The sequence below is a fragment of the Hippopotamus amphibius genome, chromosome 12 (genome assembly GCF_030028045.1).
Source record: "Hippopotamus amphibius kiboko isolate mHipAmp2 chromosome 12, mHipAmp2.hap2, whole genome shotgun sequence".
NCBI classification, from domain to species: domain Eukaryota; kingdom Metazoa; phylum Chordata; class Mammalia; order Artiodactyla; family Hippopotamidae; genus Hippopotamus; species Hippopotamus amphibius.
In genome coordinates this window covers 27960658-27977385 of record NC_080197.1, presented here as the reverse complement: position 1 = coordinate 27977385, position 16728 = coordinate 27960658, and the positions used below count along the sequence as shown (strand labels likewise).

The following is a 16728-nucleotide window of genomic DNA, read 5'->3' as shown; positions in this document are numbered from 1 at the left end:
TAGTGGGAAGTTGCTGTATAACAAAGGGAGATCAACTCGATAATGGGTGATGCCTTAGAGGGCCAGGACAGGGAGGGTGGGAGGGAGTCGTGGGAGAGAGGGGAGATGAGGATATATGTATAAATACAGCTGAAAAAAAATAAATAAAATATGTACTGTAGCAGGAAAAAAAATTATAAAATATAAATTTAAAAAATAAATGTCATTTTTTTTCCTTAAAAAAAAAAAAAGGAAAGTTTGGAACAAATTAAAAGCCAATTTTCTACTGTAGGACGTAATAGCAGTTCTGCTGGTAAGCTGGAGTGGTACAGGCACTTGTGTTGTGATACTTTCCTTTTGTAATACATATGATGGTGAAGCAGAGGCTTTCTCTCTTGTACCAGTGAGGAAACTGAGGCTCGGAAGTGAAGGGACTTAACGTAAATTCACACACTAGGAAGCAGCAGGGCCAGGACTCAGACCATCTTTTGCATCTGTCTGACTGCAAAAAAGGTTATATTGTCAGAACTGCTTTCATGACAGTAATAACAATAATAAGATAATCCCAGGGTTATCATTTGTCAGGCACCTGTTGTTTGCCAAGCACTATGCTCAGTGGTTTTTTAGACAGTGTTTTTGCTCCTTCTAGCAGCCCAATGATGTAGAGGGTATTTCCGTGTTAGTGATGAGGAAGCTGAAGTTCAAAGAGACTTGCCTAAGGCCATGGGGCCCTAGTCTTGAACCCACGTGTTCCCATAGCTTGCAGTGCTGGGAGGCATGGAAGCAGCTCTATGAGACTGAACAACCTGAGTCCCATAAAGTATTCGGCTCGCCCTGCGGGGAGTGCCTGTCCCAGGCACTCGCAGACTTCCCCGGTGTCCTTGCTGGATGCTTCTGGGCCTGAGGCCTGCATGGGACATCTCTGCATAGCCCCATATTGCTGTGTAATCTAAGTCTTCCCACAGTCACAATCAGCATGAGTTACTGCACCCTCACAGAGCCTCAGGGATGATCTTGAAGGAAGAATGAGTTGCAGGGTGTTGTCCTGAGGATCAGATACATTATTACGAGTGAAAGCTCTGACCCCTGAATTAGTTTAAGAACAGTTGTAGAATTCAGCTGCCAGGGGCCCCTGAGTTCCTGGTTTTGTTTCCAGAAAGGCAGCATTTGTCTGTTCTCACCACCCACCAGCTCCCTACTTGGCATTCTTCAGTGAGGACTAACTCATTTTCCTCTTTGAAATTAATCACGTTGCCAGTCAGTGCTTCTGATCACAGAGTGTTTTGGTTCCTGAGAGCCTTCTCTCAACAAAATGAGGTTCAGCCCTAGTCTGTCTGAGCCCAAAGACAAGTCAGGGAGACAGACACACGGATGGACGTGTGTGCAACATACAGAGCCAGACTGGCTGGCCATGTCTTGGGGACCCAGGTTTCCAGAGTGACTGGGCTGGATTTCAAAGTGCAAATCGGAGTGCTGTGGGTGGACAGAGTTCACCAACCTCACCGCAGCTCCTGCAGAGCCTCCTGGTCTGCTTCTGCTCTTTTTCCCTCCGACCAAGCAACTGCCATGGCAGTCTTTTTCAAAATCTTTTTAGGTTATTCTCCCACTTAGAATGCTTCCAGTGTGTCCCCTTACTCCCAGGATAAAGACCCACTCCCGTACCCATGGGGCCCTGCATGGCTGGTCCATTCCCTGCATCTCCTGCTCTGGGCTGCAGCCTTCTGGCTCCTTGACCTCTGCCACACCTCCTGAGCCCTCTTTCCTCTTTGCACATGCTGTTACCTCTCCCTGGCAAGTGTCACTTCCTCAAAGAATCCCTCCTTCCTCCCCACCTTCCCCCCAGCCTAAGTCTCATCCCGATAGGCCTTCCCTGTGACACAGGAAGCACCCGTCCACAGTTACAGTCTTACACTGGTTTTTGTTAACACTCAGTCTGCATGCCCTGCCTCCTTCGCTGGGCTCTGAGAGCGGTGGTTTGCTTCCCCCTGTATTGCTTGCAGTGCCTAGTACTCAGGCAGCCTGTAAGTGTTCGGGTGGGTGGGCCCAGTGTGCCGCACTGTGATGCTGTGAGGTGCCAGGTAGCGTGGTCCCAAGACCAAAGCAAAATCCTGGGACCTTCTCATTGTTCTAGGTGGCCTGAAGGTAGAGAAATGGGATTTCTGCTGGCAGTGGGCAGTGTCAGCCACACCCTTGGCCCCTGATGAGTGCTCTGTGGCTGAGAACAACAGGCTGGGGACCCAGCTGCATACTAGTACATTACCCTGCTCCTCAGCCACCATCTAACCCTGGCTTTCTCCCCACAGGCATCTTCATCGCCTTGCTGCTGCGTTTTGACATCAGGTAAGCCACTTAGGAACCCCAACCCTCAGGTTCCACAAGGGAGGGGCCTTCCCAGGAAAGGGAGGTTCTCTGGGGTTCTTCAGCTTTCAGGAGCCCAAAAGGAGGTAACTCAGGGGATCAGACCCTCCACCCCCACAGCAGCCAGAACAATTCCGATATTATCAGTGTTTTGCATTTTGAGGTTCTAAGTGCTCAGAGAGCCTGGAGAGGGTAGGGGAAGTATGAATCATAGACTGAGGTTGAAACCCAGAATGTCCTGCTGGTACCCATAGTGCCTTCTCACCATGTGATCTTGGCAAGTGAACTGACCTTTCTGAGGGACGGTTTCTCATCCTTAAGTTAGTGGTAAACAGGAGCTCCCTCCTGGGGCTGACCGAGATGTGGAGGGAGTGCTGAGCACAGGCTGACCTCAGTGGCTCCCGGGGAAACCCAGCTGCAGGCGCAGTCATCACAATCACTTTCTATCAGCCCGGGGTCAGGTCACTGTGCCCCAGCTGCTCTAGCTGTTCCCTACCCTCTCCTTACTCAGACACTTTCAGCCCATTTGTAGAAAGTGAGCCATCACTCAAAATTCAGAACAGGTCACATCGAGTTAACGCACCTGGGCAGCTGAGCCTGCCACCAGCAGGTGGCTCTCAGTCTTCCCAGTGGAGGGCTTGCTCTGTGCACACTTAATTTTGAGGTGGTTTATGACCTTTTCTTAATCTCCTTATGCCCAGTAGTTGCAAAAACAGTACTAGTGTTGAAAGTGGTAGTGAGAAACTCAGTGCCAGCATCATGGAAGTCCAGATTGCATGCGAAACTTTTCTGCCCTCACATAGATCTGGGTTATTTGGGTAGTGCCTTTGGAAGGGACCTGGCCAGTCCGTAAGCAGAAGCACCTATGTGCCAGCTGCTCTACTTCTAGATGATCAGAGGTGATACAAAGAGAAACCCAGAGGCCATTGGCTAGAGACACAGATGCAGCTGGCAGCACCCTCAGAGGAAGAATGTCATTCCTGGCTGGGACTTGCAGGATAAGCAGGACCTTCAGAGCTGGTTCCAGAATCTGTGTGACATTCCAAAAGGGAGTCTGCTGCACTCGAGGCTGCACAACAGGACAGGTCTCAGTGTACGTGCAGCTCCAGGCTCAGAAGCCGCCAGGGCAAGGAGGGAAGGGGATCAGGAGTACTCATTCATTCCACAGATGTTGTTGGGCCCCCGCCAGGGTCCTGAGCTGGCGTTGTGAAGGGGCGTCAAGTGATGGCAATGCCAGGTTGCACGTGGGTCAGCTCTTCTGAAGCTAGTCTTGGGTGAATCGCCCAGTAAGCCACTGGCATTTTATCCATGCAATCAGTATCTATTTAGTATTCACAGCGGGTTACTGAACTATTAGTTCCACTGCACTTAAAAGTAAGAACTTAGCTTTACAGTTTCTGTATCAGTGTTCCTCAAAGCATGATCCACCTATATCAGATTCAAAATGCAGATCCCCAAACCAACAAGGACTTACTGTATAGCATAGCAAACTATACTTAATATTTTGTAATAACCTGTAAGGGAAGAGAATCTGAAGAAGAATATATATATGTATATCTGAATCACTGTGCTGTACACCTGAAACTAACATGATATTATGTCAACCATACTTCAATTTTTTTTTAAAAAAAGTCAAAAATAAAGTTACTTTATTTTAAAATTTTAAAAAATTTTTAAAATATTTACAAAATTAAGAAAATGCAGATCCCCAGACTTATTAGATCAGACTCCCTGGGAAATGGACCTAGAACTCTGTACTTTTTTTTTTTTCAGCTGTGCCACGTGTTTTGTGGGATCTCAGTTCCCCAACCACAGGTTGAACCGGGGCCACAGCATTGAAAGCCCAGAATCTTAACCACTAGGCAACCAGGGAAGTCCCATACAAGTCTGTATTTTTTTAACTTGCTGTCCGGGTGATTTTTATGCTGGCCTGAGCTTCATAGCCACTGTTCTAGGTTATAGCATTTGATATTCAACAACCACCAGGGAGATGGCTTGTGATTTTCCCACTTTACAGGTGAGTAAACTGAGGCTGAGAGAAGGAGAGTGACTGGTCCAAAGACACTTAGCTGGGCAGAACCAGAGTGCATACCCACCTCTAAAGCCCCAGCCCAGAGCTCTCAGCCACCCCACACAGCCTCCAGGGTCTTCCCTGGCTCCTCTCCTCAGAGGGTGTGTTGCTCTGCAGTGCCTCCATCTCACCCTCCTCCTCTCTCTCCCCTTGTCGTCACTGCAGTTTGAAGAAGAACACCCACACCTACTTCTACACCAGCTTTGCAGCCTACATCTTCGGCCTGGGCCTGACCATCTTCATCATGCACATCTTCAAACATGCCCAGGTGAGCGCGGCTGTCCTCAGTGTAACAGGACTGCTTTCACTGCAGGCGACGGGGACTTACTTGTCACATACATGCAGGCAATCCAGTGGTGCAGAGCAAGCGTGTCTGTGATTCTCTTGGCCTTTCACCTGTGGTCATTGCAAGATGACTGCCTACTTCAGGCAACACATGCAATAGTGGCGAGGAGGAGGAAGAATACCAGCTGTGCCTGTCACCTTTATCAGGAAGGCAAAACCTTTCTCAGAGTCCTCTCAGCAGTTTTTTGCCCATGTCTTCTGGGCCAGATCAGTGTCACTTGGCCCCAGCTGTGACGTGGCTGTGGCTTCTCAGCCTTGGTAGTTGGGGCAGACAGAAGAACGAGATTGGGTGGGTGTCTCAGCCCATGACCTGCCCACCAGGTAAGTGATAGGATGTTGGGCCCCCCTTCAGTCATTCCCCAAGCAGGCCAGGCTCTGCCTCTTTCTTCCACCTGTATGGGTACTGAGCTGCCACAGAGTGAACCAGGCTCGGGTGGGTGCTGGGAGCTGCCAGTGTGGCCTGGAGAGGAGGAGCCTGGGAGGGGAAAGCCTGCAGACAGCGGTGCTCTGTACTGGAAATAAGAGCACTTCCCGTGTGCCAGGCTCTGCTTGATACTTCATGAGGGTCCTGTGAACAGCTGGGGGGACTGGAGTTCAGGTGCTACACGGCAAGTGTGTGGTGGAGCAGGGATTCAAATCTGTGTCACGTGAAGACCAAGCCCAGGCTCTGAACCCCCAGCCATGGGAAAGGTGGTGTGGAGTGGAGTTTAAGGGAGCCCTGGTATGAATCCAGACTCCACTGTCTGCTCCCGCAGGACTCTTGGCAAGTTGCTGAAGTTATACTCAGGATTCTTCAATTGATTCATGAAAACAGAAAATGAGAATAAATAATAGTAGCCACCTTGGGGTTGAGGGTGAGATGAGTTAATGTAAGTAAAGTTCTCAGAACCATGCCTGGCCCAGTTAGTATTGCTGTACCTGCTCCATCCTCCCCTCCTCCTCCTCTCTTTCCCTCTCCCCAGGGCACCAGCCACAGAGAAACCACCTTTGAGTGAATCACAAGAGCTGCTGACCAGTTACTCTGTGCCAGGCATGGTGCTAAACCCTTTCACTCATTAACTCATTTAGTCCTCACTATATTATGATACTTTCATATTTACAGTATCTGTGAAATTGATACCAATATTTTACAGATGGTCCAAAGTCCCCTGGCCCATAGGTAGAGAAACCAAGAATCAGTGGGGAAGCACCTCTCATTCAGTTCTGCTCCAAATGGCCTCAGGAGCTGTGCAAGCTGAGAGGGACATAGGCTTGGCAAGGGGGGCGCAGAGAGTGCTTGGTCCTCCTCTTGGAGGTCTCTTCTCCAGCTGTCAGCCACTTCAGTCCAGAGCTATTCCCCAGGCAGCCACCAGGTGGCAGGCTTGCCTTCTGCCTGGACTAGACTAAGAGAAGGCTCCATTGGGAGCTCTCAAACAGGCTCAGGGCAGAGGTGGGAGAGGTGGTCCTCTATGTGGGAGAGAGAAAAGGAGCCTTTCCTGGGTGACACAGCAAGTCAAGCTGGGCCCCGGCTGGAGCCCTAGACCCCTGGCCACAGGCCTGTGCTTCTCCCCAGCAGCAGCCCAACTGTTCTCCCCAGTCATCCACATGGGCACCTCCCTGAAAATCTTTTTGGGGATGGAGATCGGGACACAAGGGGAACACGTTCTTTGAGCTCCTTCTCCCTCTCCAAGACATAGGCAGTTCCCTAGGTAGGGGTCACCTCTGCCTATGTGTTCTTCAACCCAATTTGGCTTCTATCAAAAATGCACTCAAAGCCAGGACTAGCAGCCTCCTAGAAAGGCCCTTAATGATGATCAGGTGTATGGATGGAGACGGAAGCCCAGAAAGGAAAGTGGTTTATCTGTGGTCACATAGCAAAGCCAGGGCAGGATGGAGAGCCAGGCGTCCTGACCCCTAGCTCACTGCCCCAACCTGAACATCTCATCCTCTCCTTAGCACTGACTTTCTTTGGAGAGGTCCCCTGGTGCCTTGAGAGGGAAGAAAAGAATAAGTTTGTATCCCTCTGATACTAAGCAAGCTCCCTTCTTCCCAAAGGAGCCCCTCAGTTGCTGCCAGCTGTTAAGTGAGGCAGGCCATGATAGGGCCAAACTTCTACCCACCCTTCTCCCAGGAAGCCTTCTGTTTTGCCCAGCCTGGCCTTGGTGAAGAAAATACACTGGACTTAGAGACACAGGAACCTGGGTCTATCTCCTAACCAACCATATGCTTTAGGGCCGATCCTTTTCGCTCCTCTGATCCTCAGTCTGTTCATCTATAAAAGTGATCTACTTTTCAGAAATTAAATTTTAATAAGTTTGTATTTCTTTTATTTTTATTTCATTAATTTTTGCTTTGCCTGTATTATTTTCTTCCTACTTTGGGGGTATTTATTTTATTCTTTTTCAACTTCCTGATTTGAAAATTTATTGTTTATTTCCAGTCTTTCTAGTAAATATACTTAGGGTTACAGATTTTCCCCTGAGTACTGCTTTGGCTGCCTCTCACGAGTCTTGGTACAGACCTGTGTCATTGTGATTTCTATCAGTCTTGGCCTAAAGCCTGTCTCATAGCAAAGACAGGGGAAGAAGCTCAGTTGCCCAAGTTCAAATCCCAGCTCACACTGTGTGACCTCAGGCAAGTCATTTTCCTCTGTCTGAACTTCAGTAGCATCATCTGTAGAACTCAGATCCAAATGCTTGGAGTGTTATTAGGTTCAAGAATAATACATATGAAGTGGTGTAGCTCACAGCCCACCTGTGGTAGGAGCCAGGAAATGGTCTGATGGTCAGTCTCAGGGGACTGTGGAGCCCTGTTCTCTAGCCAGGGGCTGGCTTTGCCTTTGCAATGATGTCTCCTTCACCCTCACCCTAGTCATCTCCAGGACACCCTCTTAATTTTCTGAGCACCTGTGAGGAAGCCATCTGTTTAGTATTTACCAGGCCCTCTTCTGAGTGCCAGGAATACAGCAGTGAACAAGACAGCTGTGGAGCCTGCCCTCACGGAGTTGACAGCCTAACAGGAGAGAAACTCCAGCCTCTAATGGCACAGGAATGTTTCAGTCCAAGTTGCCAAAGAATGCTGTGAAGAATTTCAGGGGCCCTGAGAGTGTGCAATAAGAGGGCCTGACTCCATGCAAGTGAAGGCCTCCGCACAGAAGTAAGAGCTGAACTGAGGTCTGAAGGAGGAGGAAACTAGGCACAGGTGGGAAGAGCATCCCAGAAATAGCATATGCAGAGGTCCTGTGACTGCAGGTGACAAGGAGGACCTAAATGAGACCAGTGTGGCCAGAGTAGAGCAGGGCAGGTGAGGTCGCAGAAGGAAGCAGGGATCACATCTCATGGGGACTTCGGGCCAGTGGGAGCATTGGGGGCCATGGAGGGTTGATCAGTAGCAGGAGGTTCAGCCTTCACTCACTGCAAGGAAGAGAATGGCTTTGGAGTCTGGGGGTGCCCAAGTTCAACCTCCAGTTTACCATTTAGGCCTCCAAGGCCTGGGCTGCCCCCTCTCCTCCCAAAGCATCAGCCTCGCACCTGTACACAGGAGGACTGTCACAGGGGATGTGGAGATGGACTAAAGCGCTCCCCGGAGCCTGAGCTCAGTGCGTACAGTAGGTGCTCTGGGAAAAGGGCCTTTTAGTGTCATTGTCCCATCTTCCAAACACAGCTTCACCAGGAGTCTCCTCACAGGCTGTGGAACCAGACCACCTGGGCCTGAATCCCGATAAAGTCAGTGACCAGTTGGGTGACCTCAAGCCAGGCCACAGAAAGTGCTGCATTCATAGCAGCTATGTCATCATCATTGTCATTATAACAGCATCTCCTGGAGTGTTGTTAAAAATGCAAACTTCTGGACTTCCCTGGTGGTGCAGTGGTTAAGAATCCGCCTGCCAATGCAGGGGACGTGGGTTCAATCGCTGGCCTGGGAAGATCCCACATGCCGCAGAGCATCTAAGCCCGTGCGTCACAACTACAGAGCCCATGTGCCACAACTCTCGAAGCCCACGCACCTAGAGCCTGTGCTCCACACGAAGAGTAGCTGCCGCTCATCTCTACTAGAGAAAAGCCCGCACACAGCAACAAAGACCCAATGCAGCCAGTAAATAAATTTAATAAATAAATAAAAATAATTTTTGAAAAGTGCAAACTTCCAGCCCCAGACCTAGGCGAGCAGGGTCTCACCCCCCCTGAGTTGGAGGTTACGTGTTTGAATCCGACGTCCTGGACAGTTAGGATGCTGCCAGCCAGACTCCTGGGCGCCCTTAAAGCCCTGCACACTTGAGTTTCTTTGGGTTTCTTGCGTTCCCTCCCAGAGAGGAACAGCCCTGATCTGGAGTCAGGAGCCCCAGGTTTGGGCCCAGCCTCTGACTTGCTTTCTGAACCTGGGCGGTAGTCCCTCAGTCACACCCAGGAGAGGGTTGGGGTGATGGCCACAGCCCTGAGCGGGTGCCCTGCCCATCATTGCCTCATCAGCCTGTGTTCTCTCACAGCCTGCCCTCCTATACCTGGTCCCCGCCTGCATTGGCTTTCCTGTCCTGGTGGCACTGGCCAAGGGAGAAGTGACAGAGATGTTCAGGTAAGAGGGGGCAGGGGGCGGAAGTCTGCATGGCGCAGATGCACCTGCAGGCAGCTGGTGGAGCCTGCTGGGGCTGTGGGCACATGTCTCCAGTGGACACTGTTCCCACCACCAGCTTCACCTCTCGCCCTTTCCACCAGTACATGGGTGCCAGGCCTGTGGGCAGCAGCGGGACCCTCCTGTGGGCCAGGAGCCAGGAGAGGGCAAGGCCTTGGAGCTCTCGAGGCAGCCCCCACACCCAGATGCCAGCTGAGTCTTGAGAAGGGACTGGCTGGTTTCGATTCACTCCCAGGCCGTCCCACCATTGGGCACCCTGGGTTTCCTGACTCTGCCACCATGTGACTTCAGGCATGTCCTTCCCCTCCTCTGGCCTCAGTTTCCACATGTGAGTAATAGGGGACCCTAGTGTGATGGAAATACCCTATTAGAAGTCAAGTGCCAATCCCCGTCCAGTCACCTCTGTGGCTGTAACCCACAGCTAGCTGCTTTCTCTCTGTCTCAGTCACACATGTACCCCTTCCCCGTGGCCATCCGCACACCTGCCACACCCGTGATCGGCCCCACCCCGACCCCAAGGCCTGCGTGACTCCAACAGGTGTCTGCTCCCCAGCAGCACCGGTCCTGCCCGCCAGGGACCCAGAAATAGCTGCCAGCTGCAACTGAAGCTGTCCACTCCACTTGGGGGCATTCCGCCCAGCTCCACCTGCCTGGCCTCCCAGTTGTCCCTCAAGCGCCTGCCAGAGCCTTCTGTGCACCTGGCTGCCTGCAGGGGAACCTGTGACTCATGCCTCCCCCGTACCTGCCTCTGCCCTCCCTGCCCTGCCTAGGAGCCCTAGGCTCCCAACCTGCCTGCCCGTGGCTCCTGGCCTGGCAAAGCCCTGTTGTCTCTGAGGCAAGGCTGGGGGTGAACTTGGGGGCAGGGGAGCTCTGGGGAGAACTGAGCCCTGAGCTCAGTTCCTGCGCTCACCCCTCAGCTCTCATCCAGACTCAGCCCCCAGCCCCCACTTGGGGTCACCTCCAGCCGGGACAAGAGGGTGCCTGCCTTCACCCACTCGGGGCTTGGTTTCTCTAAATGTTCACCCACGTGGGCGCCCCACCTTTCTGCCCCTACCCCCCAGGAGAGCCTTAGATTGAGGTGAAAAAGCAAATAGTCTCTCTCTTCTCTTTCTGCCCCTCTCTCTCCCTAATTTTCCACCTTATCTTTGGTTTTACTTTTCCCTTTATTGGCGGTCTCTTTTTTTTTTTTTTAATTCATTTACTTTTTTTTTTTAAGCTCTTTATTGGAATATAATTGCTTTACACTCTTGTACCAGTTTTTGAGGTACACCAAAGTCAATCAGCTGTATTTATACACATATCCCCATATTCCCTCCCTCCCTCGACTCCCCCGCACCCTCCCCGTCCCGGCCCTCTATGGCATCATCCATCATCAAGTTGATCTCCCTTTGTTATACAGCAACTTCCCTACTTCTTTTTAAATAGGTAACACATTCATATGGGTCAAAATTCCATAGCATGAGAGGGACAGCCCCCTCACATCCCAGCCACACACAGAGGCCAGCTGTGTCCCTGGACATTCAGAGACACCTCTGCACCTACCAGCATGTATGTGTCTGCGTGTTCTTGCGCAGCTGGTGGCATTCCCGGAGCATTCTGCATCTTGATTTTTTCACACAAGGGTGTATCTGAGAGATGTTTCCACAGTAGCACATATACATCTAGGGCATCCTTGTTCTTTGCAGAGTGTCCCCCCATATAGGTGCATCTTTTCTTTTTTACTGTTCAAGTAACACTGGCTTCTTCCCATAGAGTCCGAAAGTGCAGAGATAGATAAAAGTAAGACTCAGTTCAGCTCCCTGCTCCTTGGAAGAGAAGTCTCTGTCCTCCCTTAGTCTTTTCCTCTCCACTTCTTTTTTTCTGTCTCTCTGTCTGTCTCTCACACAGCTACGAGTCCTCGGCGGAAATCCTGCCTCACACGCCGAGGCTCACCCACTTCCCCACAGTCTCGGGCTCCCCAGCCAGCCTGGCGGACTCCATGCAGCAGAAGCTAGCTGGCCCTCGCCGCCGGCGCCCGCAGAATCCCAGCGCCATGTAATGCCCAGCGGGGTGCCCACCTGCCCACTTCCCCCCACTGCCCCAGGGCCCAAGGTAGGGCAGACACCCCAGCCCCAGTGTACGGGGCAGGGAGCATTGCCAGGGGCAGGCGGCAAGAGGCAGCTCCTCTACCACCACCGGGCAGTCACGGTGCCTAACCGCAGGGTGGGGGAGCAGGGCCCCGGAACCCTGGTGTCCTCACCAGTACTGTGGGGCTCACGTGAGAGTGGGTGCCGGCAGCCCTCGTCATACGGCAAGAGGCACTGTTATCACTCTCTGTATACGTACAACTTCGGGCAGGTCACTTTCCTCTTTCGGAACCTCTCTGTTCATCTGTGAGTGAGCACATACCTGCCTCTCAGGGTTGATCTGGTGAGGAAGTGTGGGTGTTGTCCTTGGCATGAGCTCACTTGCTCAATAAGTGGAGCCCATAGTAAGAGCTAAGCCAGGGTGTCTGCCTGGGAGAGTGGCACCTTGCCACTTGCCAGTAGAGCAGCCCCCCACCCACCCGCACCCCTGGGGCTGAGCTGTTTGACTCCTGCCATGTGCCCTGGGAGGCAGCCCGTCTCCCGTAGCCTCATCCTGGCTGCCCCTTTTCTCCCCCACTCTCTCCAGTGGAAGGTTCAAGAAGCTTAAAATTGGTCTGCACAAGCCCAAGCCCAACCTCTCCTCCATTTGCCGCTGCCCTTGCCACCTCTTGGCACCACCAGGCACAGAGAAAGTGGAGCAAGCAGCCTGTCTGAGGAGGGCGCCCAGCGGGGCCGGGCCAAGTCCTGGAAGGTGCTGGGCCAAGGATGTGTGTGCCCAGGGGTTTTCCTGCAGTGGTGGGAGGGCAGGCCACAAAGGTTCTGCTCTTCCCTCCTCTAAATGTGTCGTCGTCGTTGTTTTGTTTTTTTGGTCAGTTATGAGGAGTCAAATCCTAAGGATCCAGCAGCAGTGACAGAATCCAAAGAGGGAACAGAGACCTCGGCATTGAAGGGGCTGGAGAAGAAGGAGAAGTGATGCGGCTGGTGCCTGACCCTCTGAGGGCCAGACAGGGTGGCCTCACACAGGCTTGCGAGGCAGCGGTCCTGCCGCAGGGGGGCAGTAGCTCCAGAAGAGGGGCAGGGGCAGCAGGCTCCCTCCAGCAGGGCCTCTGGGGCCTGGTTCCCTCTCCCCCTTCTCTGGCCTTCCTCTGCCTCTCCCCATTCCCTGCCCGCAAAGGAAGCCCCCAACTCCCCCCACCCCCCAGGTGCCAGGTGGGAAAAGTGGGTCTGATTTTTAGACTTTTGTATTGTGGACTGACTTTGCCTCACATTAAAAACTCATCCCATTGCCCGGGCAGGCCGCTGTGCTTCTGAAAGTTTCTCACCCAGTATCTTACAGTGGGTTTACCAGCTGTCACCCTCACACTTTGCTGGAAGGAACGGGGCAGTGGACTGTCGCAGCCTGCGTTGAGGCCCTGACCTCTGGGCCCCTCCGTCCTGGATGCCCACTCATCCTTCTGGATGCCCACGCAGTGCCTGGCCAGTATACCACCTCAGCACCCCCAGGATGCCCTCTGGCCAGCAGAGGGGGCCCTTGAGCCCTCTCCCCAGCCATCCAGTTTTCCTGCCACGCTGCTCCCAATACTTGGGGGCAGTGAAGGTGTTGGACAGGTGCTGCGTGCATTACCTGCTGGGGGAACGGTCTGCAGGGAGGAGGCCGTGGTACCAAAAGGCTGACTTGACTCAGCGAGGGGATCATTTTCTGTAAAGCCAGGAAAACAGGCAGGGCCACGTGGGCCCCAGGAAAGTTTGGATTTTATTCTCAGGCTGGCAGAAGCCAGTTTCTGTGGTCCCAGTGCCCACATGGCTTCAGCTGAAGAGCACTTGGACTCTAGGTCGCCCTAGAGATGAAGGCCCCACAGCTCCCATTCTGCCCATTCCTGAGGTTCTTCCCAAAATGACTCCTATAGGACCAGAAGAATCCTGATTTCTAGGAGCCCTGGAGAGGCTGGGGGGTGGGAGTGGAGGGATTGGGCCCAGTGCTTCTGAGAGGCCATCCAGGCCCGAGATGGAGATCCCAGAGCCAGGGTTAAGGTTTGCTGAAGACAGCAGCCCTGGTCTGTAGGAGAACCCGCAGTGGACCAAGCAAGGGGTGGGCACAGCCTTCATCTACCTGTCTGGTGTGGGGTCACTAGGTGGAGAAACTGAGATGGGAAAGGGTAGCTACTGGCCTGAGACTCAGACTTTCAGCACCCAGCCCAGAGAACTCTCTTACCTTAGCTCTGGGTTTAAAGGCTGAAAGTGACAGTGGCTTCCAGACAGTTTGGAGCTAAAGGACAAGTAGGAGCAGAGACTGGGAGCTGTTCCGTGTACTAAGCACCTCAATACAGAATTTCACTTAATTCTCTTGCTCTCAAGCTATGGGTGCTAGTATTAGCCCCATTCTGCAAGTGAGAGTTGAGACAGCTTACCCATAGGCATGGATTTGACCTTGAGAAATCTGAATCAAATTCCAGAGTTCCAAAGGACTTCACAACTCCTCTGCAGACCCCTGGACCTGAGTCACTACCAGCTTCTCTGGGCCTTCTGGAAAGGAAGGGTAGGAAATCTCAAAAGCTTCTCCCAGCCAAGGGGCTCCCTTTCAGGGACTTCTCGGATCTCTGCCGACTCTAGCTGCCTCCAGAGGGGAGGCCGTGTGGTCCTGGAACAAGGCCTCTCTGAGGGCGGCAGATGGGGCAGGCAGCCCAGGCACACAGCACGGTTGGTTCTGCAGCCCAGAGCCCACAAAGGCCTCATTGAGTCACCGCCGGCCCCCGGCGGAGGCTGAGGTGGCAGTGGCGCCGGGCGCCTGCCACCTAATGACCGTCCTGGCCTGGCCAGATGTTCCACAGACCTCGGCAGCGGCCGTCCAGGGCCCGCCCGGCCAGCCAGCACCGCAGAGGCCACTCTAATTCCAATTAACCAGCTTCAGCTGAGCAAACAGTGGGCAGTGGTGGCCCAGCCCGGGCGGTAGGCCCGGCCCGCAGAGCCTCCGAGTCTAGACTCCAGATGTGAATCGCCACAGCCAGAGTCCCATGGAAAAATGGCACCAGGCCGGGCACGGGTTGGTCTGCACGCCGGAGAGGCAGGGGTGGGCGGCTGGGTGGGCCTAGTGCCAGCCTCACTCTGGGGTGGGAGTGGATTCTTGGGAAACTGCTCCAAAATCCCTAAGTTCTGCCCCTGATTTGTTGTGTCCCTTTCTGTGGCCTCAGTCTCCTTTGACTACAGGAGGTGGGAGGGGGCTGCTGTAGGGGAAGGGCCAGCCCTGCTGAGAGTTGCAGTACACTATTTCATTTGTATTTGATATGTGTCTAGCATTATGCTATGTACTTTTGAAATGTTTATGAAATCCACATAACCCTGTGAGGTACATACCATCATTTCTGCAGATAAAGGAAACTGAAGCAGAGAGACAGTTAAGTGCCCAGGGGGAATTTGAACCCAGGGTGCCTGGCTCCCAGAATCATGATGTTCACCACAGGTGCTCTTGATGTAAGTCAGGATCCTCAATTCCGGTTCCCTGTCTCGTGGTGGCGTTGGAGAAGAGGGTCAGCGTCTGACAGCAAGGCTGGCTGCCTCAATGTGACGGGCAGGCCTGCCCACTCTGTCCTGTTTCCTCATTTGTGAAATGAGTAAGACCCTCCTGGGGGGTTCCACATTCGGCAGTAAAGCCCTGAGATGCCCTTCGGGGCTTCAGCACCAGCTATGAGCTGGGCACCAGTCAAGCTGCTGGGCACAGCAGGGCACACAGGTCAGGTGCGGGTTCCGCAGCTGACGCTGTGATTAGGGAGACAGACTTGAAATGGCTGAACAAATGGATAATATCAAGTCAATGATAACGTCAAGACCTCAGACAGGAGAGGTGCCTCCCGCTCCCACAGTCCTGTCAGGGGTCCCTGAGGGGCAAGGCAAGAGCCTGTGAAATCCAGGTCAGAGTTCAGCCAGCCCTGCACAAACGGGAAAAGGGAGTGCTCTCTCCCCCACGCGAAAAAAACGGCAAGACTTGCCCGGGGTCTCATAAAGAGTGGAGACCACAGGTGGGGCCCGCTGCTCCCTGCCCACCCAGGTCTCCCACCTCTAGGATTCCCTCCACGTTCCAGGCCGGGTCGTGGGAGGCGGAGGCTGGGGAGGAGGCAGCTTCCTGCCCGGGTGCGTCAGGAAGGGCCGAGCGGGAAGGAAGGCACCACCCCCACCCCCACCCCCGCCGCGGCCACACCTGGGCTCTCCAGGCGGGCAGGGGGGCCCGGGCCGGCGCCTGGCTCCAGCGAGTCTGGGCCGCCTCCCCGCGCCGCCCCGTGGGGGCCGCCAGATGGGCCAGCCGCCCGCCCAGCTACGCAGGCAGGAAACAGCCGCGAGGGCTGCCAGGAAGGCGGGCGCGAGCGGTGAGGCGGGGCCCCGAGTGGCCCCGCCCCTGAGGGGAGGGGTCAAGCGCAGGGAAGCCAAGACCGTGCGAGCCTTGGAATCCCAGCTCTGCCACCTACTAGCAGGATTTCCTTGGGCAAGTCACTTCTCTTTTCTGCGCCCCAGTTTCCCCACCAGTAAAATGCGTCTGCTTATCCCAGTTCTTTTCTTATCACTGTGTGACCTCAGGTCAGTTTCCTTCCCTTCTGTTCCTTGGTTTTCTTACCCAGAAAATGGGGCAACAGCGACGGGCCATCTCTGCTGAGATATAAACTCTGGGAGGGCTGAGCCTTTGCTTCCCTCCCCACCGTTGTAAACTAGCACCTGGCCCAGTGACCTAAAGAGTGGCACTCAGTATTTGCTAAATGACTTGTTGAATGTCTCAGGTCTAGGACAATCCTAGGGGACTGGCGCATAGAAAGTGCTTTGTAAATGGACACGCTCACGTCGTCTTGGGTCTGCTTCTTACCAACGGTGTGGCTTCAGGCAAGCGGCTGGCTTCTGGTCTCGGAGCCTCAGTTGCCTCGTCTGACCCACGGGTGGCTGTGAGGATTTAAGTGAAATAATCCATGGAAAGCACATACAGCAGGTCCCCAATAGACGATATTTATGGAAGAGTCCACAAGATGTTGTAAAAAGAGATACTAATTTGGGTAAATTTGAGGACTTGAAAAATATGAAGGTGGCTTGTGAGGAAATTTTTACTGTATGTGTAATCTTTAGTATACTTTGTATTCTTTAATCTTTGAATTTTTCAAAAACAAATACAATTGAAAATAAAAATAAACCCATCCCTAGCCAAAAGAAGTATCAGCCATTATCTCCATCTGTCAAAGGCAGCCCCTAAAACTGAGAAAGGGTCTGAAACCTTTCTGAGTTGCGAAGAGTTGAGAAATGACAGTGATGAGATTTGAACACAAATCT

General features: G+C 53.1%; 1 protein-coding gene across 5 annotated transcripts in view; it reads left to right on the top strand.

The window, feature by feature from the left end:
• Nucleotides 1-12870, top strand: part of HM13 (histocompatibility minor 13) — a 37883-nt gene extending 25013 nt beyond the window's left edge. The window contains exons 9-14 of one of the 5 annotated variants that reach the window (XM_057701700.1): nt 2283-2319; nt 4574-4676; nt 9219-9304; nt 11249-11395; nt 12014-12178; nt 12301-12864. In XM_057701700.1, the coding sequence (XP_057557683.1) occupies nt 2283-2319; nt 4574-4676; nt 9219-9304; nt 11249-11395; nt 12014-12178; nt 12301-12400 (638 nt within the window). In that variant the 3' untranslated portion in view covers nt 12401-12864. Of the gene's footprint in view, nt 1-2282; nt 2320-4573; nt 4677-9218; nt 9305-9444; nt 9690-11248; nt 11453-12013; nt 12179-12300 lie in introns of all 5 variants that reach the window. The other 4 variants (XR_009048377.1, XM_057701701.1, XM_057701702.1 and 1 more) reach the window with 4 other exon arrangements.
• Nucleotides 12871-16728: the final 3858 nt, after the last annotated feature.